An 18529-nucleotide genomic window follows, 5' to 3' on the forward strand; every position below is an offset into this window, starting at 1 on the left:
CAAGTGTCAGTGTGTCATTGTCCTGGGGCCACCATGTGTCATTTGTTTCATTACCCTGAATCCCCAAAGTCTCAGTTTGGCTCGGTCCTGGGATTCCGGGGTGCCATTGTATGACCATCAAATGTCCTTGTTCCTGTTCCAGGAGCCCCAATGGTCAATATGTAATTATCCTTTGGACCCCCAAGTTTCTCTGTCATTGCTCTGGGACCCCCCAAGTGTCATTGCTGGTCCACCAATTATTAAAAATTATATTTTGCACTCCCAAGTTTTGTGCCATGTGTCAATATGTCATTTCTTTAGAGTCCGCAAGTCTTGTGTCATTTCTCTGAGACCCCAAATGCCATTGTTGGACCATCAAACTTCCTTGTTTTTGTTCTGGGACCTCCAGGTCATTGTTCCAGCACCCCCGAATTTCATGCCATGTTTTAGTGCCAACTGGACCCCCAGCAGGAAGTTCTTTTGAATTTATCTTAGCAATTATCTTTTTTACATCCTCCAAATTTCCCCGCGTGTTTTGCATAAATCTTTGTTTTTTTCCTGAACCATTTGCTGCAGGCCAAACATTGAGATGAAAAAATGACAATTCAGATGAAAAAGCTTCTCCTCCCCTCCAGGACAAAATACATAAAATGCGATGTGCTGGTTTATTAGTGAGAAGAAGCAGCTTGCTGTCACTTTGTGATAATCATGGCGTACGAATCCTGCGAGCATTTATACATCGATGTGGAGGACTATATTCCCAATGTGGTGAGACCGCCCAATCCGTCCAATATTCCCAGCTCATCATGGGAACGTCCAATGGTCACCTGCAACTATTGCATCTACTCTGTCAGACCGGCCGTGAAAACTTGTCTGCTGTGCGAAGCCTCCTTGTGCCAGCAACATCTCCAGGTCCACAGCCAGTCACCAGAACACGTCATGAGCATCCCGCTCAACTTTGTGGGGAGATTGAGGAACTTCAAATGCTCAATTCACAACGAGGCCAAGCAATACTACTGCTTGAAAGACAATGTCTGTATCTGCAAGTCCTGCTCCATGGCTGGGAAGCACAAAGGTCACCAGGTGGAGTTACTGGATGAGGCAATGGAGAGGAGGATGAAAGATCTGAGGAAGCTTCTGGAGATAATGACCTCCAAGAAAAGCAGAATAGACAAGAGAGTGCAGAGGCTTGTGCAGCAGAGAGAGGAGGTGCAGGATAGGGCCACTGTGGTCACACAGAGGGTTGCTGTCTTGTTTAATGACGTCCGGAGACAATTGGATGAGTTAGAGAGGAAATTGGTGCAAGAGATTTCAGCAGAAAAAGCGAGAATCACTGGCCCGTTCGCTCATCTCATCCATCAGCTCCAAATGCAGCAACAGGAACTTTCCCAGAGCATAGCCAAGATGGAGGATCACATCAACCTGTCCGACCCATTGACAATCCTGACCGAAACCAATGGAATGGAATGTTTGGAACCTAAACACGGAGAGAACCTGATCTACGACATGGAGGACATGGACGAAGGTCTGATCTCTGCCATGTTCCACAGATCCTTTAATGAGATCATGGAGACAATCAAGACATCTCAAGGCTCCTCAGATCTCCTCCTGGATGTAGAAACGGCCGCCAATGACGTCTACCTCTCCGGTGATAAAAAAACCGTCTCCTGGTCCAAGATCAATCAACGCCGACAGAAACAAGCCACCAGGTTCAAGAACCTCCAGGTCCTCAGCACCAGGTCCTTCACCTTCGGGCGCCATTACTGGGAAGTGCAGAGCAGCGAGTCGGGGGAGTGGATTATGGGGGTGAGTTACCCCAGTGTGGAAAGAAAGGGGGCGCAGTCGGTGTTTGGAAGCAACAACAAATCTTGGTGCTTGGCCTGGAAAGACAAAAAACTCTCCGTGGTGCATGACCACAAAGCCAAACATTTCCTCAATCTCTTCCCCTGCCACAAGGTGGGGATATACCTGGATTACGAGGGGGGTAGGTTGTCCTTTTACAAACTCGATGACCCCATCAGACACTTACATACTTTTACAGCCAACTTCAGTGAGCCGCTCCTTGCTGCGTTCTCCGTTCAGCGCGGCTGGCTGAGAATTAAAACTTAATACCCCATGTTGTGGATGTGAGAGGTCATAGAGGGGAGGCTGCACTGCCTGCAGGACCGTGCCTGGGGGCCACATCACGGTACAATCCTCCATGTTCTAGGGGCCCTCTGGCATCAATCTGAACAGTCTTTAGTATAGAAGAGAATGTTTCCAATGCAGGTGTGATGAAAATGCTGAAGATGTGAGATCACCTACATCTGTATATCTGTAGATATTAAAAACTGAAGATAGAAAGTTTTTTTTAGTTTTGGATAGAATAGTGAAGGGTTGGAATTTCTGCCAGGCAATCTTGATTTGGCTACAGACCCCAGATTTACATTTGTGACAGTCTCAAGTAAAAATCTGTGCAGCTGTCATGTTGACATTGTTAATGATCCATCCAACTGCCCCCTGTTGTTTTCTAAGGGGGGGGGGGGGGGGCATGGTACTCATTGTAGATCTGCTGATCTCCTCCAGACTTTTAGCCACTTCCTGTCTACAGCCTCACATTTCTCCTCCCAACCAAATTCCTGAAAGTGACAACTGTGAACTATGTATATGCAATGTGTGTGACTTGGGGTCTCCACTAGGGGGTGCACTGACAGGGTTACAATGCAGGGGAATAGTTAAAGGTTGTCATCTGTACAGGAAGTGTCTGAACAAGGACCTGCATGGCAGGATCACCAGAGATTATTTTAATGATCTTTTGTGTACACAATGTGATTTTCTCTTGATAATTTTTACAATCAATATTCCCATCAATCAATAAATTGATCCTTTGCAATAAACAAGTCCTAACAGGGAATATGACAGTTGCACAGCCTGATTCTGTGTCAGGGTCATAAACTTATTGATCTCAGGTTAATCAAGGTCACTATACCCGAAGCGTTTCGCCCCCTTGTGAGTTCTACAATTCGGCTCCACTAGAGGGCGACGTGTGTGAGTTCTTGGGTCAGTTGGGTTCACCTGGAATCAATGAAGTTTTGACACAAATTGATCTCAGTCCGGAAAATAGATGATGACCCAACAAAGATAGTGCCGTCCTTCTGGATAGAAAAGCGGGGTTCAGTGATCTCTGTGAGAATTACCAATCACGCTCTATCCAATGACAGGTCCACTTTATTACCTGTGTAAAGTGAATGATAATTAATTTGGGGTTTCTGTTTTGGGGGAGGGGTGATGATTCCTCTCTATTGTTATCATTTCCCAATTTGTAGCTAAAACTCAGCAGCTGGAATCTGATTGGTGAAACTTTTAGTCTTGCATTATCTGTAACAATAATTTTCAATAAAAGATTTTTTTATCAGAATGTTTCTTCGGTCTCTTCCTGCACCCTCAGCCAGCAGCGGTCAGACCGCAGGGACCCGCACAGGGCCACCTCGGGGGACAGAGGCGGCACATTGGGGAATGCGGGGACACAGGAAGCTGGAAAATGTTGATTTTCATGTTTTTCTGGCATTGAGCTGCGCCCCAGGTTGGGGCATATACAGCACATACAAAAACCATTGAATGTACTGATATTATCAGAATGCATTCACATCATCCAATCCAGAGATGGCCTCAGCTCTCCACCATCTATATTATTGAAGGGGGGGGCTGGAACATAAAAAAGATTTGGGTTAATTTAAATCAGTTCATGAATATACTCACCAGGGCGGCCTGCAGACACCCCGTGACATCCCGTGTCCCCGGTGCAGGTAGGTGATGCAGCGCACAGGCCGAGACATCGAGTTGTCACCGGGGACCCTCTCATGACGGTCTAATCAGATGCTGATTGTGGCATCTGATTGGGGAAAATTGGATCATCTCAGCCTAAAAATAAGACTTCCAGGCGGAGGGGGCTCAGGTGGTGCACAGCAATGATTGCCCAGCGGGGGGCCCTCTTCACGCATGCTAGGTCTGCATTACAGGTATGGGGGGGTCACATTTTCTACTCCTCTTCTTGATTTTAAAACTTCTTGGGACAGAAATGGGGCCGATATTTGGAAGGTACGGGATAGGTGAGGAGCTGATGCATTTTGCTGCAGGCAAAGATTCTAATCCTTCCTAGGTGGCAGAGTCACAGCGCTGCAGTGTGAAAGGGAGAAGATGGGGGGTCATTCTTTAATAAAAATAATTTATGGAAACTAAAAACTCTGCAAATAATCAGTTTAAATACTTCACTTTTCTCGGCTTTTAATGGCCATTTTTAATTTGGTGACAGGGTCTCTTCAAAAGCTTTGTTACAGCCAACCGAATCCTATAGGGAGACAACCATGGGTAAGAAGGGGGGTGGTTGGGCACTCAGTCCTATAGGGGCAGCCCTGGGGGTGGAGGGGGTATTGGGACACTGGGTCCTAAAGGGGGGGGAGCCCTGGGTGTGGAGGGGGTAGTTGGGCACTCAGCCTTATTGGAGGACAGCCATGGGTGAGAAAGGGGGCGATTGGGCACTCAGTCCTATAGGGGGGGGAGCCCTGGGTGTGGAGGGGGTAGTTGGGCATTATACGAGCAGTGAAGCATGAGACGAATTGATTTTTTTTTCATATAAAATTTTACCCCCAGCAAGGTGTCTTTTTGCCCCGCCCATGAAACATGCCCCCTCATCCCCTGTCTGTCTTCCAGACTTGCTGGCCATTTGTGACCGCGCATTGAGCGCCCGTTTTGCCATAACTTGGGTTGAGATTTGCAGTACAAGGCTGTTCAATGGCCTTTTATTGTTGTCGGTGTCTCGGGGGGCCGCGGCGGCCTCTGGCGGTACATTGGTCGCGTGCTGATAATAGCTTTGCTTTCTTAGAAGTCAGCAGTGGACGGCGGCACCGCTCGCCCCTCTACCCGCCATATGGGCACAATTTCCAAAGCTTGCTGAACAAGGCCTGTCACATCCCATTCACATCTCCGGCCGGAAAGGAGCATCCAATGAAGGACTTCTCTGCCCTCCCGGACCCTCAGCATTGGACGACCTTCCGTAAAGAGAAAACAACCAACATCCAGAAAATAAAATGAGATCTTTGGAAATACAATGCAGCCATCGATGATGTAAATGGGATTTATATCTGCCAGTCACATGATCTCATGGAGTGCCATTCAGGGTGCAAAGGGCCAAATGTTCACCAAAACCTGACATGAATGACAAGCACACAGGGGCACTTCCTAGGCTTAATGCCCAATATTAGGCATGTCCATATTATTAGAGGGCTGCATCCCACTGTTCTGGGTAGGGGAGACCAGTTGCACCTGGTTCTATGGAGGGACAACTGTGGGTAGGGACTGGAGGAAAAAAGGGATAATTGTGCATCAATTGGTGATGTGGGAGCAGAATGGGTACTCCGTCCTATGGGGGGACAGCCATGAGTGTGAAGGGGGCGCTTGGCTGGGCTTAATGCCCAAAGGTGGGCATGCCAAGGTAAATATAGGGCGGCGTTCCCTATGGCTTGTGGTTTTTGGGAGCAGAACCCCCCATAACCCCAGACCCTGTCCATGAAAGACTCTCATGTTTAACTTAACTCAGTAACTTAATGTGCACTTCTTTGTTTTTGACTCAATGCCCAATATCAGCTTGCAAATCCATTGTCCATGTAATTAGAGGACAGCATCCCTATTGGCTGGTAGCTTTTGGAAGTGTGGCATCCCTAACACCCCCCAACCCCCTGCCCATGAAGTGCTCTCTCCCATCATTTTGCACTCTCCACTCCACTTGTCAGCCATTTGTGACTGCATATTGCACACCTATTTGTTTGGGGTTACTACCCAATTTTGAGCTCACAATCCCATTTTGATTGGCTGGTGGTTTTTGGGAGCAGTGCCATCTCCAACACCAGCAGCCAATAGGAGCGCTCATTCTGTCACCGGATTTGGCACCTTGGCACTTATTTCTTTTTTCTAAATTGAAATCAGTGATAAAGAAACGCTTTGTGTTAATGGATTCAGGAAAGAAAGAAACATCAGAAACTGATCGGATCCTCACCTTCCAGCAGTGGGAAACAAGACGACATCGGAGCTTCTTTGTGAATATTAAAGGGGACAAACATTAAAATTGTCATAGAAATCAAAGTTTTATCAATCTCATTATTTCATAGACAGACCTTGTATTTATCTCAAGTCACAAACATATAGAACAAAATAATTCAAACCAAAGCAGCCTGAAGGATCCAAAGCACATTTCCTTTATTCAGATGTACAGTGTCAACAATGAATCATTTTCATAAGTCCCAACTTTCAGAAACGCGGGAAATACGCCAGGATTGAAAGTGGTTTTACCTTAATTTCATACATTATTACACAACGTACAGAAATGTTGCTCTTCCTAATGTACATTATATGTCAGCAGTTTAGTATACCATGAAACCGAGATGTCAGTGTAATATATAGATGACAATAGAACAGACGACGCATACCGAATGCCAAATCTAAAGGCATCGACGTTTTCTTGTGTTCCTTTTTTTTCTATCTCTAGCCTAAATTAAGGCAGAAAAAAAATTCCATCCTTAAATGTCTCTAATATTTCACAGCTTTTTATTGTATTCTGCAACTGACAAAATATGTTAGTTTTTATAATATTCTTTATGATAATTTATTGAGATGATAAAATGTTCTAGATTATATTGTGTCATTTGTCCCCACAGCCCCACAATAAAAATGAATAAACAGGGTTATTGCTGGTGTTTGATGTAATGATTAGTACATTAACAAAACAAGAAGAAAATGATGAAAAGGAAACTTACTTCAAACATAATTGAACCCAGGATCATTTGTGAAGCTGATTGCTTTAAAATGGTTGTCTAGAAACAGTAATATAATACTGTAATACGTTCTCTAAAATCTACTTTAAACTTAAACAATTAAAAAAAAATGTTAGAATATTCCACTCAATCAAAAAAAAAACTCAAAATACTACCGACTCTTTCCTGCAAATTAAGACTAGTGTACTAATATTTTCAAAAAGTTAAGAATACATTCATTGATTTTTTTTTTTAAAGTGTAATACCCCTGGAAGCCTGTAGGTGTCACTAGAGCTATTGCTGTCTGTCCAGTTTTGTTGACTATGGAACGCAGGGATTTTTTTTCTTTTTTTTGTACAGATTTTTTTTTTTTTTTTTCTGTTTGTAAAAAAAAAAAGTGTCACAAGCCTGCGATATGTGCGGGTAGCGTTGTCGTATTACTTTAGGTGATATTTAATTAAAAAAATTAGGCAAAATGAGACTTAGGTTTGAGAAATATGGCACAAGAGATCTTATACGGAGTTGAAAGTGAGATCGATCTCCTAACATTTTTATTCAAATCTACAGTGATTGAACGGCCTGTATTCCCAATGTAGTATAATTCACTTGGCTAATATATCTGGGAAAGTGGGCACAAGAAATGTCAGTTATGGGGTCAATGCACTTTTGAAGGGTATTTCACCCCATTGGAGTTGCCCTTTATAGGTCTTCTTGAACAACCAGAAATGTAATTACAACAAAGATCGTCCTTGGATGTCCACGAAGCATTGAACCCTATAAAAAAAAAAGTTGGGTCGAATACAATGGTCAACAGTCTATTTCCAAATTACAAAACAGCGTTCAGTGATGAGAAGATGGCACCGGATTATTAGATCTCAGAAAAAGTCCTTCCAACCAAAAAAATTGCAGATGGAAAAAGTTTCACGCGTCACGTAACATTGGAATAAAAATAAAAAGGTGAAAATCCCAAAGTTTTTTCATATAAAATATCCATACATAGGACGAGGGAGCGTGACATCTGTTCGGTTATTGGCTTGTCCAGTAATAAAAGTGCGCTGCTCGATGGCGGACCGCGTCTATATACACCTGCAGAGTTGCCGTTAAAAATCGTATGGGATGACGTATGGGCTCGATTAGTAGTATTGTGCTTTATTGAGACACACCCACTACATTAAAAGAGTGAACAATGTATAGGCACTAATAAATATTCCTTTAGAGATTATCCTTCCTGAAGATCCACCAGCACGCATTCAGGACCTCGACACCAAGGAGATGGTTAGTGGACGCCATGGCGGTTGGTGAATGATGTTGAGAAGCGACTACATGCTACAAGGATGAGAGGTTTTGGCCGTGGCCATGATGACCTTCGGTGAAGCTCTTCCTGGCTCTCAAAGTCTACATCTGTTGACCAATTTCATGTCGTTGGCTTCTTGCTGGTCAGGACTGGTTGCCTTCTTGTCTTTATGGCCCCATTGGTAGACTGAAGCACTGAAAAGCCCTTAGAATCATCCCATAAAACCAGATTTCCGTTCATTAGAAAAAAAACATTCTGCCAAATCCAGTTTAGTAAGACACTCGTTGACTCGAATGACGGTAATGGACAATTGACTCATGGAACATGAAGGAGGAGGTCTTCTTGGCCCACAAGGCCACGGTAGCGTGGTGTCCTGGGACTGCTTTAGTCTGTAACGAATATCTACAATTCACATTTGTTATATTTGTGTTATCAAACAGTCACTTCAGTTTTGCTAGCTGTGCGGTACTGTTGGTGATGCCCTGGAATATAGTGCAGTTGTTCCACTGTGTTGTGCCTCCGTGAAGCAAAGGCTTGACGCTTGGCGGCAGTTTGGTTGACACCCAACGTGTTATATAAGTTATTTGAGGCACTGGGATGGGAGTGCATCTTTGTCATCCGATAACGATCCAGTACTGGCGTGGAAACAAAGACATCGGTTTGAGAAATGGCTCTAGACATGGACTTCTCAGACTGGAACTCGGACCTCTTGAGGGTCATGGCCTTGTCTGGGGAGAGCAGGGGATCCTGAGAGTGCAGACGTTCGGCAGACAAAAGCTGCTCGTCGGACAAGATTCGGTCGTAGGGCATTCCGTACCCTTCTTCGGTCATGTTCTTTTCTGGAGACAAGACTCTGTCCTGAGACATGGCGCGCACCGGCCTCCTGGGCCGCTCTCTATAGTTGGGCTGGTCCTGAGTCATTTTGATGACGTTCAGTGGAAGCGTCCCCCGCGCGGCCAGATCCGGGAGATGTCGTCTTCTCATATAATAATCATCGGCCTCCTTCTCAGCTGCAACAACGAGAAACAGACAATTCAGAGCCCGGGAATCTGTACAATGACATAAGCAAAGCTTGAGGGCTGAAATTCAATATTTATCTGTAACAGATTGCAGTCTTTGAATTCCGATTAAAGAGTTCTGGAAATATAACAAAAGTGAGCAAATCACCAACAAGCCGCTTATATTTCTGCCACCCATATGATAAGCGCGCTTCAATTTGTGAGCTCACAGGAAAGCTGATAAGTGCCATAGGTGCAAACTTTGGAGGTCAGTAAAATATTGGGGGAAATTTCAGCCAGCTTTGTCACATGAAATGATCAAAAACATGATTTGAAATTGGTGATAGGAAATAAAATAAGCAAAAGGTAATTTTGTATTGGAAAGCAGGACAATGGCGGAGAGAGATCATCATGATGATGCGATGAGAACACAACAGCGAGGTGACAAATGATGAGATGATGGCATGATACAGTGATGGGAAAACAGTGACTGGAGGATGTGGTGACAAATGACAAGATGATGGGATGATAAGGAGATGGATGACAAGGTGATGGGATGATAGGGTGACGGTATGACCTGGTGTCAAATGATGAGGTAATGGGATGATGAGGTGATGGAATGATATAGTGATGGGGGAACATGAGTGATGAGATGAATAGGTGATGGGATGATAAGGCGATGGATGACAAGGTGATGGGATGATAAGGCCATGGATGATGAGGTGATGGGATGATGAGGTGATGGGATGACCAGGTGATGGGATAATGAGGTGATGTGATGATGATGTGACAGTATGACGAGGTGATGGGATGATAAGGCCATGGATGATGAGGTGATGGGATGATGAGGTGATGGGATGATGAGGTGATGGTATGACCAGATGATGGGATAATGAGGTGACGGTATGATAAGGCGATGGATGAAGAGGTGATGAGATGACGAGGTGATGGGATGATATAGTGATGGGGGAACCTGAATGACGAGATGATGAGGTTATTACCTCAGGATGATGAGGTGATGGGATGACGAGGTGATGAGATGACGAGGTGATGTGATGATGAGGTGATGGGATGATGAGGTGATGAGATGACGAGGTGATGTGATGATGAGGTGATGGGATGATGAGGTGATGAGATGACGAGGTGATGGGATGATGAGGTGATGGGATGATGAGGTGATGGGATGACGAGGTGATGAGATGACGAGGTGATGGGATGATGATGTGACAGTATGACGAGGTGATGGGATGATATAGTGATAGGGCAACATGGGGATGAGTTGATAAGGCGATGGATAACGAGTTGATGGGATGATGAGGTGACGGTATGATAAGGTGATGGATGACAAGGTGATGGGATGACGAGGTGATGGGATGACATAGTGATGGGCGAACATGGTGATGAGATGATGAGGTCACAAATGACGAGGTGATGATGATAAGGCGACGGATAACGGGAAACATTGACCACACACGAAACTGTTGGATGGAGTCCGGCTTTTCCAAGCAATACAATCCTGACCAAGCTGCTACATTGTAATATTTATATCATTGGGAGATTGAAGATAAGCCGAAAATTAATTTTATCCGCAACACTAAATCCAACATTGTGAATGAAGTCAGACCTCACCCCTGGAGGGACAATGCCGATTTATTGCTGGTAGGTATGAAATAAATAAAATTAAATTCTGTAAAAACCTGTGGGGTATTAATACTGTTTGGCGGGGGCTACATTTTTTTGAATGACCCAACATTTGGGGATAAATAATATAAGGTTCCTTACAACCCTGGAGAGATCTTGCAAGACTGGCCAATTATTGGGGTGAATATGGTAACCACTTAGTTCCCCCATCACCTTACTACCCTATCAGGGGGCAGAAAAGGATTGCAAGGAGACTGAGAACAATCAGGAACAAAATGACTCCAAACATCATCCATTCATTACAATATAAAGGGGCACTATGATGTTTTGAGGTCAATTTTATTAATTTTTTTTAACTTGATAATAATTTAGTTTGCTGAATGCTTAACACTGCAGGTATGGACTTTCTATGGATGTTATATATAAGAAGCTGAAAATGTTTCCTTTCCTACCAGGATAAAAGAGGGGCTAGCAGGACCCCCCTCCCCATTACTCTGACGCTTTCAGCTCTGTGATTGATAGGCCTCCCAGTTCCTCATGGTGTTGGCGAATCTGAAGCTGAACAACCAGATGGTATTATAGGTGGTGACATGAGGGGTGGTGACAGGGTCCCCTACAATGGGCCACACAGGCTTCTCTGCCCACCAATGTCATGCAGTCCTCCCCTAACCCCTCCAGGAGGATGGGGATTAATGTGCCACCCATATCAGGAGGGTGGTTGCTGCTGCAATCGATAGGACAGGTGTGTAATAGGCACGGGTGGAGTTCTCCTTTAAACCCCAATCTGTAAGTGCTCACATACAGATGGCGATGTCTATACTCCGCTCCGGCCCTACCCTTGACCTGGATTGTGAGCGGAGGAATGCAGAGTGTCAGGTTTAGAGAGAACACTGAACATTTCCAGCTTTTCTGACCTAAAACAGGAAAATTCTGCACACTTAAAGGGATTTCCCCTGGAAAATAAGTTAAATATTCCCCTTGTATGATACAGGGCCAAGCTTTTCATGTTATCATTCACCCATTTTCAGGCTCTCAGCCAAATCAGCGAGCCAAACACCTGCAGAGCCCTAGGCCATGGCGATGTTTAACCGCATGCCCCGGAATTACAGCAGGAGTATCCGTGTTAAAGGATCCCCCCTCTACAAATAGTGAAACCCACATCTGTATTTCATAATAAACTCAGCGAAAGTAACCCCTCGCATTTACCAGGGGTGTCTAAAGAAAAACTCTGCATTGCCCTGGCAGGGCCACATCTGGCTCAGATATAAGAATTTGGAGCGTTATATATCTCATAGAAGAACATTTTATAATACGAAGGGAACGCCGAGGTTTTATCACATTTCATTCTGAACATTTCCTTTACTTTGTGCAGTTTATTTCCCTCTGATGAATCCCTTGGTGAATGTTATCTCCCACGCGGTATTCTATGGGAATGTATGGTGGCGGGAACAATTGCAGCAATTGCATTATGAGTGCTGCTGTGTGCACCATTTATGAGGGGGGGAGGGGGGCTGGAGCTCTATTGGGAAGGCTGGGACCTCGTTATGTGACGATTTGGAGAAATTTGATGAGGAAAGTGCGAGAAACAAAGATTGCATTGAGGGGCAAATCCTTCATTGGGAAACGAGGGCAGATCAGAAGATGGGAGGATCTATCGGAAAGGAATTGGAGGGTCCAGCATTTTATTGCTCATCCCATGCCCATCCCAAGTATACAAACCTCCCCCAACATGGCACCCACATTCCGGAAGCCCATAGAATCTGATCCAGCTCAACACTTGGAAGCTCGGATATCACCATTGCAGGGGCCCCTGTGCTTGCATAGGTACAGGGTAGGGAGGGTACTCAGGGTTCCAGGTTCAGTGGGTGCTCAGGGTTCGGAGGGTACTCGGGGTTCGGTAGGTGCTAATGATTCAGAAGGCATTCGGGGTTCGGTGGGTGCTCAGCGGGTGCTTGGGGTTCAGAGGGTGCTCGGGGTTCGGAGGGTGCTCAGGGTTTGTGGGTGTTAAGGGTTTAGTGGGTGCTCGGAGTTCGGAGGGTGCTCAAGGTTCTGGGTTCAGTGGGTGCTCGGGGTTCGGAGGGTGCTAAGGGTTCTGTAGACGCTTGGTGGGTGCTCAGGGTTTGGTAGGCATTTGGGGTTCAGTGGGTGTTGGGGTTTGGAGGGTGCTCAGGGTTCAGTGGGTTCTCAGGGTTTGGAGGGTGCTCAGGGTTCGGTAGGCGCTCAGTGCGTGCTCAGGGTTCAGTAGGCATTAATATTTATTATTTCATACCAATCCCATGAGATGTAATTGGGGCTGCCAGCTGCGCAGCGTTGAGGTTATTATCGCAATATGTGCAGAACAAATGCAGAAAAAGATCAGCAAATACTTCAGCGAGCAAAGCCGAAACTATAATCTATTGATTGAACCACAGGTCACAGATCAGTGTGGTATCTAAATATTAAATGTCAGTAAAATCCCATCCGTCCTCCTATTGTCCCCATAAATCCCCCCCATTCTCTGCAGATCTGCACATCTATATTCCCTGGGGCTACAAATCATGCTCCGTGTCTTCTGTTGTAGCCACCCCATTGTGCTGTAGAGCTCAGACTGCAAGTGGGACCCCCACATCTAATATACACAGTGCAAGGAATCATAAGATATGACTTTCTCCTACAGGCAGGGGGCTGACATTGCAGCCACTCTGCTGCCCTCTAGTGTTCAGCCTAAGTATTAACAACAATCAGCAGGCTCTACACAGACTGACGGCATGAAGGACATTTTTTTAAACCAAAACCTGTTCATATGTGATTGTTAATATTTATTATTTCTTAATATGAGGACGGTGATCTCCATAACTGAGCATGTGCAGGAAGTAATAGAGCCCATCCTCCTCCTCATCCTCCCCTTCTTCATCCTCCTCCTTTTTCTTTAGATTTGTATCAGAAATAAAATTCCTCCCCACAAAATATTTTCCGCCTGCTGTGGCCCCAGAAGTTGGAATAAGATGGGGCAGAGTAGAGCCAAGGGGGAGGCTACATACCCTTGTGGGGGTGATTGTTCTTCATGCCCCCAGAATGTTCGGGAGCAGAGAGCCGCCGGCTTCCTTTGTTCTCGCTCACGGATGTGAATTGCGGAGGAGGGGAGGGGGAGTCATTTGGGTAAAGCCGACAGACCGTTATTTTTAGACGGTTCCCATCAGCAACACCTGAGATTGCGCGCGGCGCCGTACCGTGGCGGCTCACACCCACACCGTGACAAGGAGTTGAAAATTGCTCTTCGCTGCACCGAGGAATCAAAAGCATCAAGCTGTTGTTTACTGAACGTAATAATATTTTCCATCTCAGTGACTCCACATCTCCCTCCGACACCAGAGAGGGAAGAAAAGATTACCTCCGCTGTGCGCCGCAAAAACATCTCAACCCCAGCGGCAGCGGCGCATATTAAAGAGGAACTCTGGCCTATCAGAATCTGCAGTACAGCTGGGGGGCTTCATATCTGCAGCAAAGACTTCCACAGGGTGACAACGCTGCTGTGCGGTTTGATGGCAAAATGAACAGCGTTGTCACCGGTGCGAGAAAGCAGGAATCATTTGGCATTTATAGAGCCCCAACTTTTATATTTACTGGCAGGATCAACAAACTTTATCATGATCTCTACACAGAGCTCAGGTAACTGAATCCTCAGCCAGTTATCATAAGGTACGGGGGATCCCCTTTCTTTGCCTGTGTAAGAAGCAGATCTGTGGGAGGAGCCAAAAGGCCACACCCAGTATAGACGTCCTATAGAAACCTATGTGAGGGGCGGAGTCAGGACCGGTCACCCTGCACAAAGGGAAGAAGCAGCAGGGACCGGTCTGTATTACGGGAAGTTCCTGCACACAAAGCCAAGTCCTCTCCATGGACTACAGAACATCTTCCATATGATAATAAGAGAATAGGGGAGGTGCTTTGTAGGCCAGTCACAGGGTGACAACACTCTCCTCCATAGACCAGCACAGCGTATGTGTATTGTCACCCTTAGACTGATATTCCTGGCAGGATCACCCGGTGAATATAAAGAAGAAAAAAGGAAATGGGAAAACTAATGCAGCCGCCACCATGATGACAGGTAAGCTGCAGTATAGGACAGGTTGGTCCTTGGGTTTGGATTTCCCCCCCTGAAGGGGTCACATGATTATTCAGCCCGATTCCCCATGCCAGGCTCGGTCACCATGGAGATGGAGCGTGGCGCTGTCTGGGTATTCTCTCATAAATATGCATTGGCCGTTATCGGTGTCTCACGCTGACATTGATAAATTCCCGGCATCGTTGTGTTCTCCACAGATTGGGTGCGTCACAGCAAAGTCAGGGAATTGGGTTTAGTTTTTCATTTTTAAACCTGAAGTTCTGCTCATATTGTGTCCTCCCTGCCCCCCTCCCCCAATATAATAATCACATTTATATAAAAAACATATTTAATGTCATCACCGGGTCTCTGTGCTTCTCCATGCAATGCAGGCAGATCCTGGCTGATGGGAGGGGCCAGCAGGGGCAGTACATAACTTTCTGACCCATCACAATGCAGTGGGCGTTCTCCTGGGAGGGGTTATGCAAATATCAAAATGCCTTAGATATTTCTGGAGGAGTGGATGGTTGGATGAACATGGGCACCGCCCACTTGTGATGAGCCTCCAATGATAGGAAGAGGTGGGGCTGTCAGGCTGTGGGGGAGGGGTTAAATTATGCTGCATGTCCTACAGCCAGGAGATGGGGTGGAGTCTATCTGACTTGCTGCAGCTTCTACACTGAACATGGGCGGAGTCACACAATGAGAACACAGTCATGTGACATGGAACGTGGACCGACTGCCACAACACAGAACCATGGGTGGCTATGAGGAGGGGGGATGGGGGTGAAATGAACGGCACCTACTTAATCGCTTGAGAGAGGAATATTTACTTGGATTGGTCTTCATGGCGGATTCATAGGAAGGCGGCAGGTGGGAGAGGTTCTGGAAGGAGCGGGAGAAGGACAGGTCCTACGGCTCGGTGGCGGAGGTGAGGATGTTGTTCATGCGAGGCTTTTCTGTGGATAGAAGAAGAGAAAAATCACAATTCATATCTCCAACATATACCAGGGCAATGTACAGGAAACCTCCCCCTGCCGCTCTAGGGTTGCTTTGCCTTCCTCTGGATCCACAAAGTGGGGTGCGGTTCAGGGACTGTGATTGGTCTGCACCCTTATTAGGGACAGATGAAGAGGACCTGTCACTGGATATAGATTTGTAACAATATTGGATCACTGCCCCAGCACCCAGGGTCCCTCAGATTAATTCTGGTGCCTGAGCAGTCCGTGGCGGTGATCACAAATGTCTGGCCATGTGACTTGCTACAAAGGTACAATGTGGCAATCTGATTGCAGGAGACTGAGGAAATGCTGGCTTCTGTCTGCAGCAGACTGATGACATCCTCTCAGCCTAGGCAATGTCACTGACTGGAGCTGAAGGAAAGCTTTTTGATAAAAAATGGAAATTTCTGGAGAAGTATTGTTGTCACTGTGTATGGTAAGATGTGACAGATCGATTTATAGGGATAAAGAACTGACACTACAACCCCGGGGGCTCAGAATATAAACCTGCATGGGGACAAGGGCAATACTAATGGTGATACCTATATTGTACATCTCTACTCTCTAGGTCACCACTCTATAGACACAGGAAATACATATTCACAAACTACCCAACTATAGAATATATAAAATCATTCTCATTGATATAAGTAATGAGAATGAGGATGGGAATGACGAAGGGGAAGAGGATGATGATGATGAAGATGATGGAGCAGATGATGATGACGATATTAATAATGGGAATGGTGGTGATGATAACAGGAATGATGATGGGGATGATGGGGATGATAATATTGATGGTGATGGTAACATTAATAATAATGGGAATAGGGGTGGTGATGATGATTATGATGGAGATGATGATAACAGAAGTAATGATGGGGATAATGATGGTGACGATAATATTAATGGGAATGGTGATGGGGATGATGATGATGTTGGGAATTATGAGAATGAAGATATTAGGAATGATAATAATAATAATGTGACGATGATGAATATGAGAATAATGATATTGATGGGGATGATGATAATAATGGGAATGGTGATGATGATGAGGATGATGAGAATGAAGATAATAGGAATGATGATGATAATATTGATAATGTGAATGGTGACGATGATGATTATGATGATGATGATATTGATGATGATGATGATGATGGGAATGAGGAGTATCAGATTGCTCACCATTTGTCGGTGTCTGGGCCGAGTTGTCCAGCACGAGGTGATTGTAATTCTGCTGATGGTCGCCTGGAACAAAGCAGAGACGTTGCATCGCTGTTACTATAAATAAAACTTCAAATCTCAGAGTTAGAATAACGGATAAAGTTGGAATTTTCTGGCCAAGTTCACTCCAACCACCAAGGACCCCACCATTCATTATAACCTCCACTCCTGTGCAGCCTCCTGTCACATGACTTCTTCCCAAGAGGTAAGGGGCGGAGTTAGGAACACCTGGTCACCTGTGATACCTCTCTGCCTAATGGACATTTACAGGTGACCACGCCCTGCCCCATGAATATAAACCTGCAAAGGGCCGATAAAAGACAGAGAGTACCCCTGTGATGATGTCATAGGTTTAGGGGAAGATTAAATATTGGGAGGGGCAGAAGTTCGTCATTGCATTGCTAATGCCTGGGGCAGTAAATGGTAACAAATGCCCAATATGTCCCATTGTATGACCGGGGCGCCATCAAATATTCCCCATTCTGCGGGTCAGGGGGGATCCCCAATAACCTCTAATACCCCGGCATTGCCCCTGACTTCCAGAGGCGGCGATGGCGGCGAATGTTGATTCAGCGTTACAATGAGGAGTAATTGCCTTTGTTTGACGGAATTACAACCTTCAGGTCTATAATTTATTCTGAATTAGCCGGCAGCCGAGGATCTGGCAGGGAAAGTCAGGGAGAGGGGAGTTTTATTGGAGGCTGAAGGAACAGATCATCAAATTAGCGCAGACAATGCATCGCTCACCTCACCTGTCGGGGCAAATCAGGAAAGATTGTTTGAGTTTTATGTCAAGCGGTAATGAATTGTGATCTGCGCCGGGCTGAGCTCTCCAAATGCAAATCTGACCTTTTCCTGCGATTTGTGGCCTCCGACAACGAGGACTCCATGCTTATACAGCGGGAGGGACTTATATATGGATCCCGCCGAAATAAAACAATGAAACTATGTGCTGAGATAAAACATTGGTTCTTCTATAGAAGAGAATATAAATGTGATTCCCACAGCTTAGTGAATCAGTAGGGGATTCATCACAAAGTGCCCAACTTTTACTAACTTTATAGAGGAGATTTTCTGCAGTAAATATTAAAAAGTGTAAATTATAAACTGCAGCCAATCAGATCACTAGAAATCGGTGACATCACTGAGACGCTTCATATTCATGAGAACGCAGCCAATCAGATTGCTGGAGACTGATGACATCACCGAGACGCTTCCTATTCATGAGAACGCAGCCGATCAGATCACTAGAGACCGGTGACATCACAGAGATGCTTTCGTATTCATGAGAACGCAGCCAATCAGATCACTAGAGACCGGTGACATCACCGAGACGCGTCATATTCATGAGAACGCAGCCAATCAGATTGCTGGAGACCGATGACATCACCGAGATGCTTCATATTAATGAGAACGCAGCCGATCAGATCGCTAGAGACCAATGACATCACCGAGACGCTTCATATTCATGAATTTTATTGAGTTTTCTTGTTTCTAATTTTAGGGCAGTATAGATT

General features: G+C 45.4%; 2 protein-coding genes across 2 annotated transcripts in view; one reads left to right on the forward strand and one right to left on the reverse strand.

The window, feature by feature from the left end:
* Positions 1–687: 687 nt before the first annotated feature.
* On the forward strand, positions 688–2088 carry LOC140325354 (tripartite motif-containing protein 14-like). The gene has a single exon (XM_072403180.1). The coding sequence runs from the start codon at positions 688–690 to the stop codon at positions 2086–2088; it is 1401 nt and encodes a 466-aa protein (XP_072259281.1).
* Positions 2089–7137: 5049 nt separating this feature from the next.
* SHISA6 (shisa family member 6) overlaps positions 7138–18529 on the reverse strand; it is a 101256-nt gene continuing 89864 nt past the window's right edge. The window contains 3 exon segments of the mRNA XM_072403302.1: positions 7138–9068; positions 15588–15740; positions 16974–17036. Coding sequence (XP_072259403.1) covers positions 8491–9068; positions 15588–15740; positions 16974–17036 — 794 coding nt within the window. The 3' untranslated portion in view covers positions 7138–8490.

This window comes from Pyxicephalus adspersus, chromosome 3, assembly GCF_032062135.1.
Source record: "Pyxicephalus adspersus chromosome 3, UCB_Pads_2.0, whole genome shotgun sequence".
Lineage (NCBI taxonomy): Eukaryota > Metazoa > Chordata > Amphibia > Anura > Pyxicephalidae > Pyxicephalus > Pyxicephalus adspersus.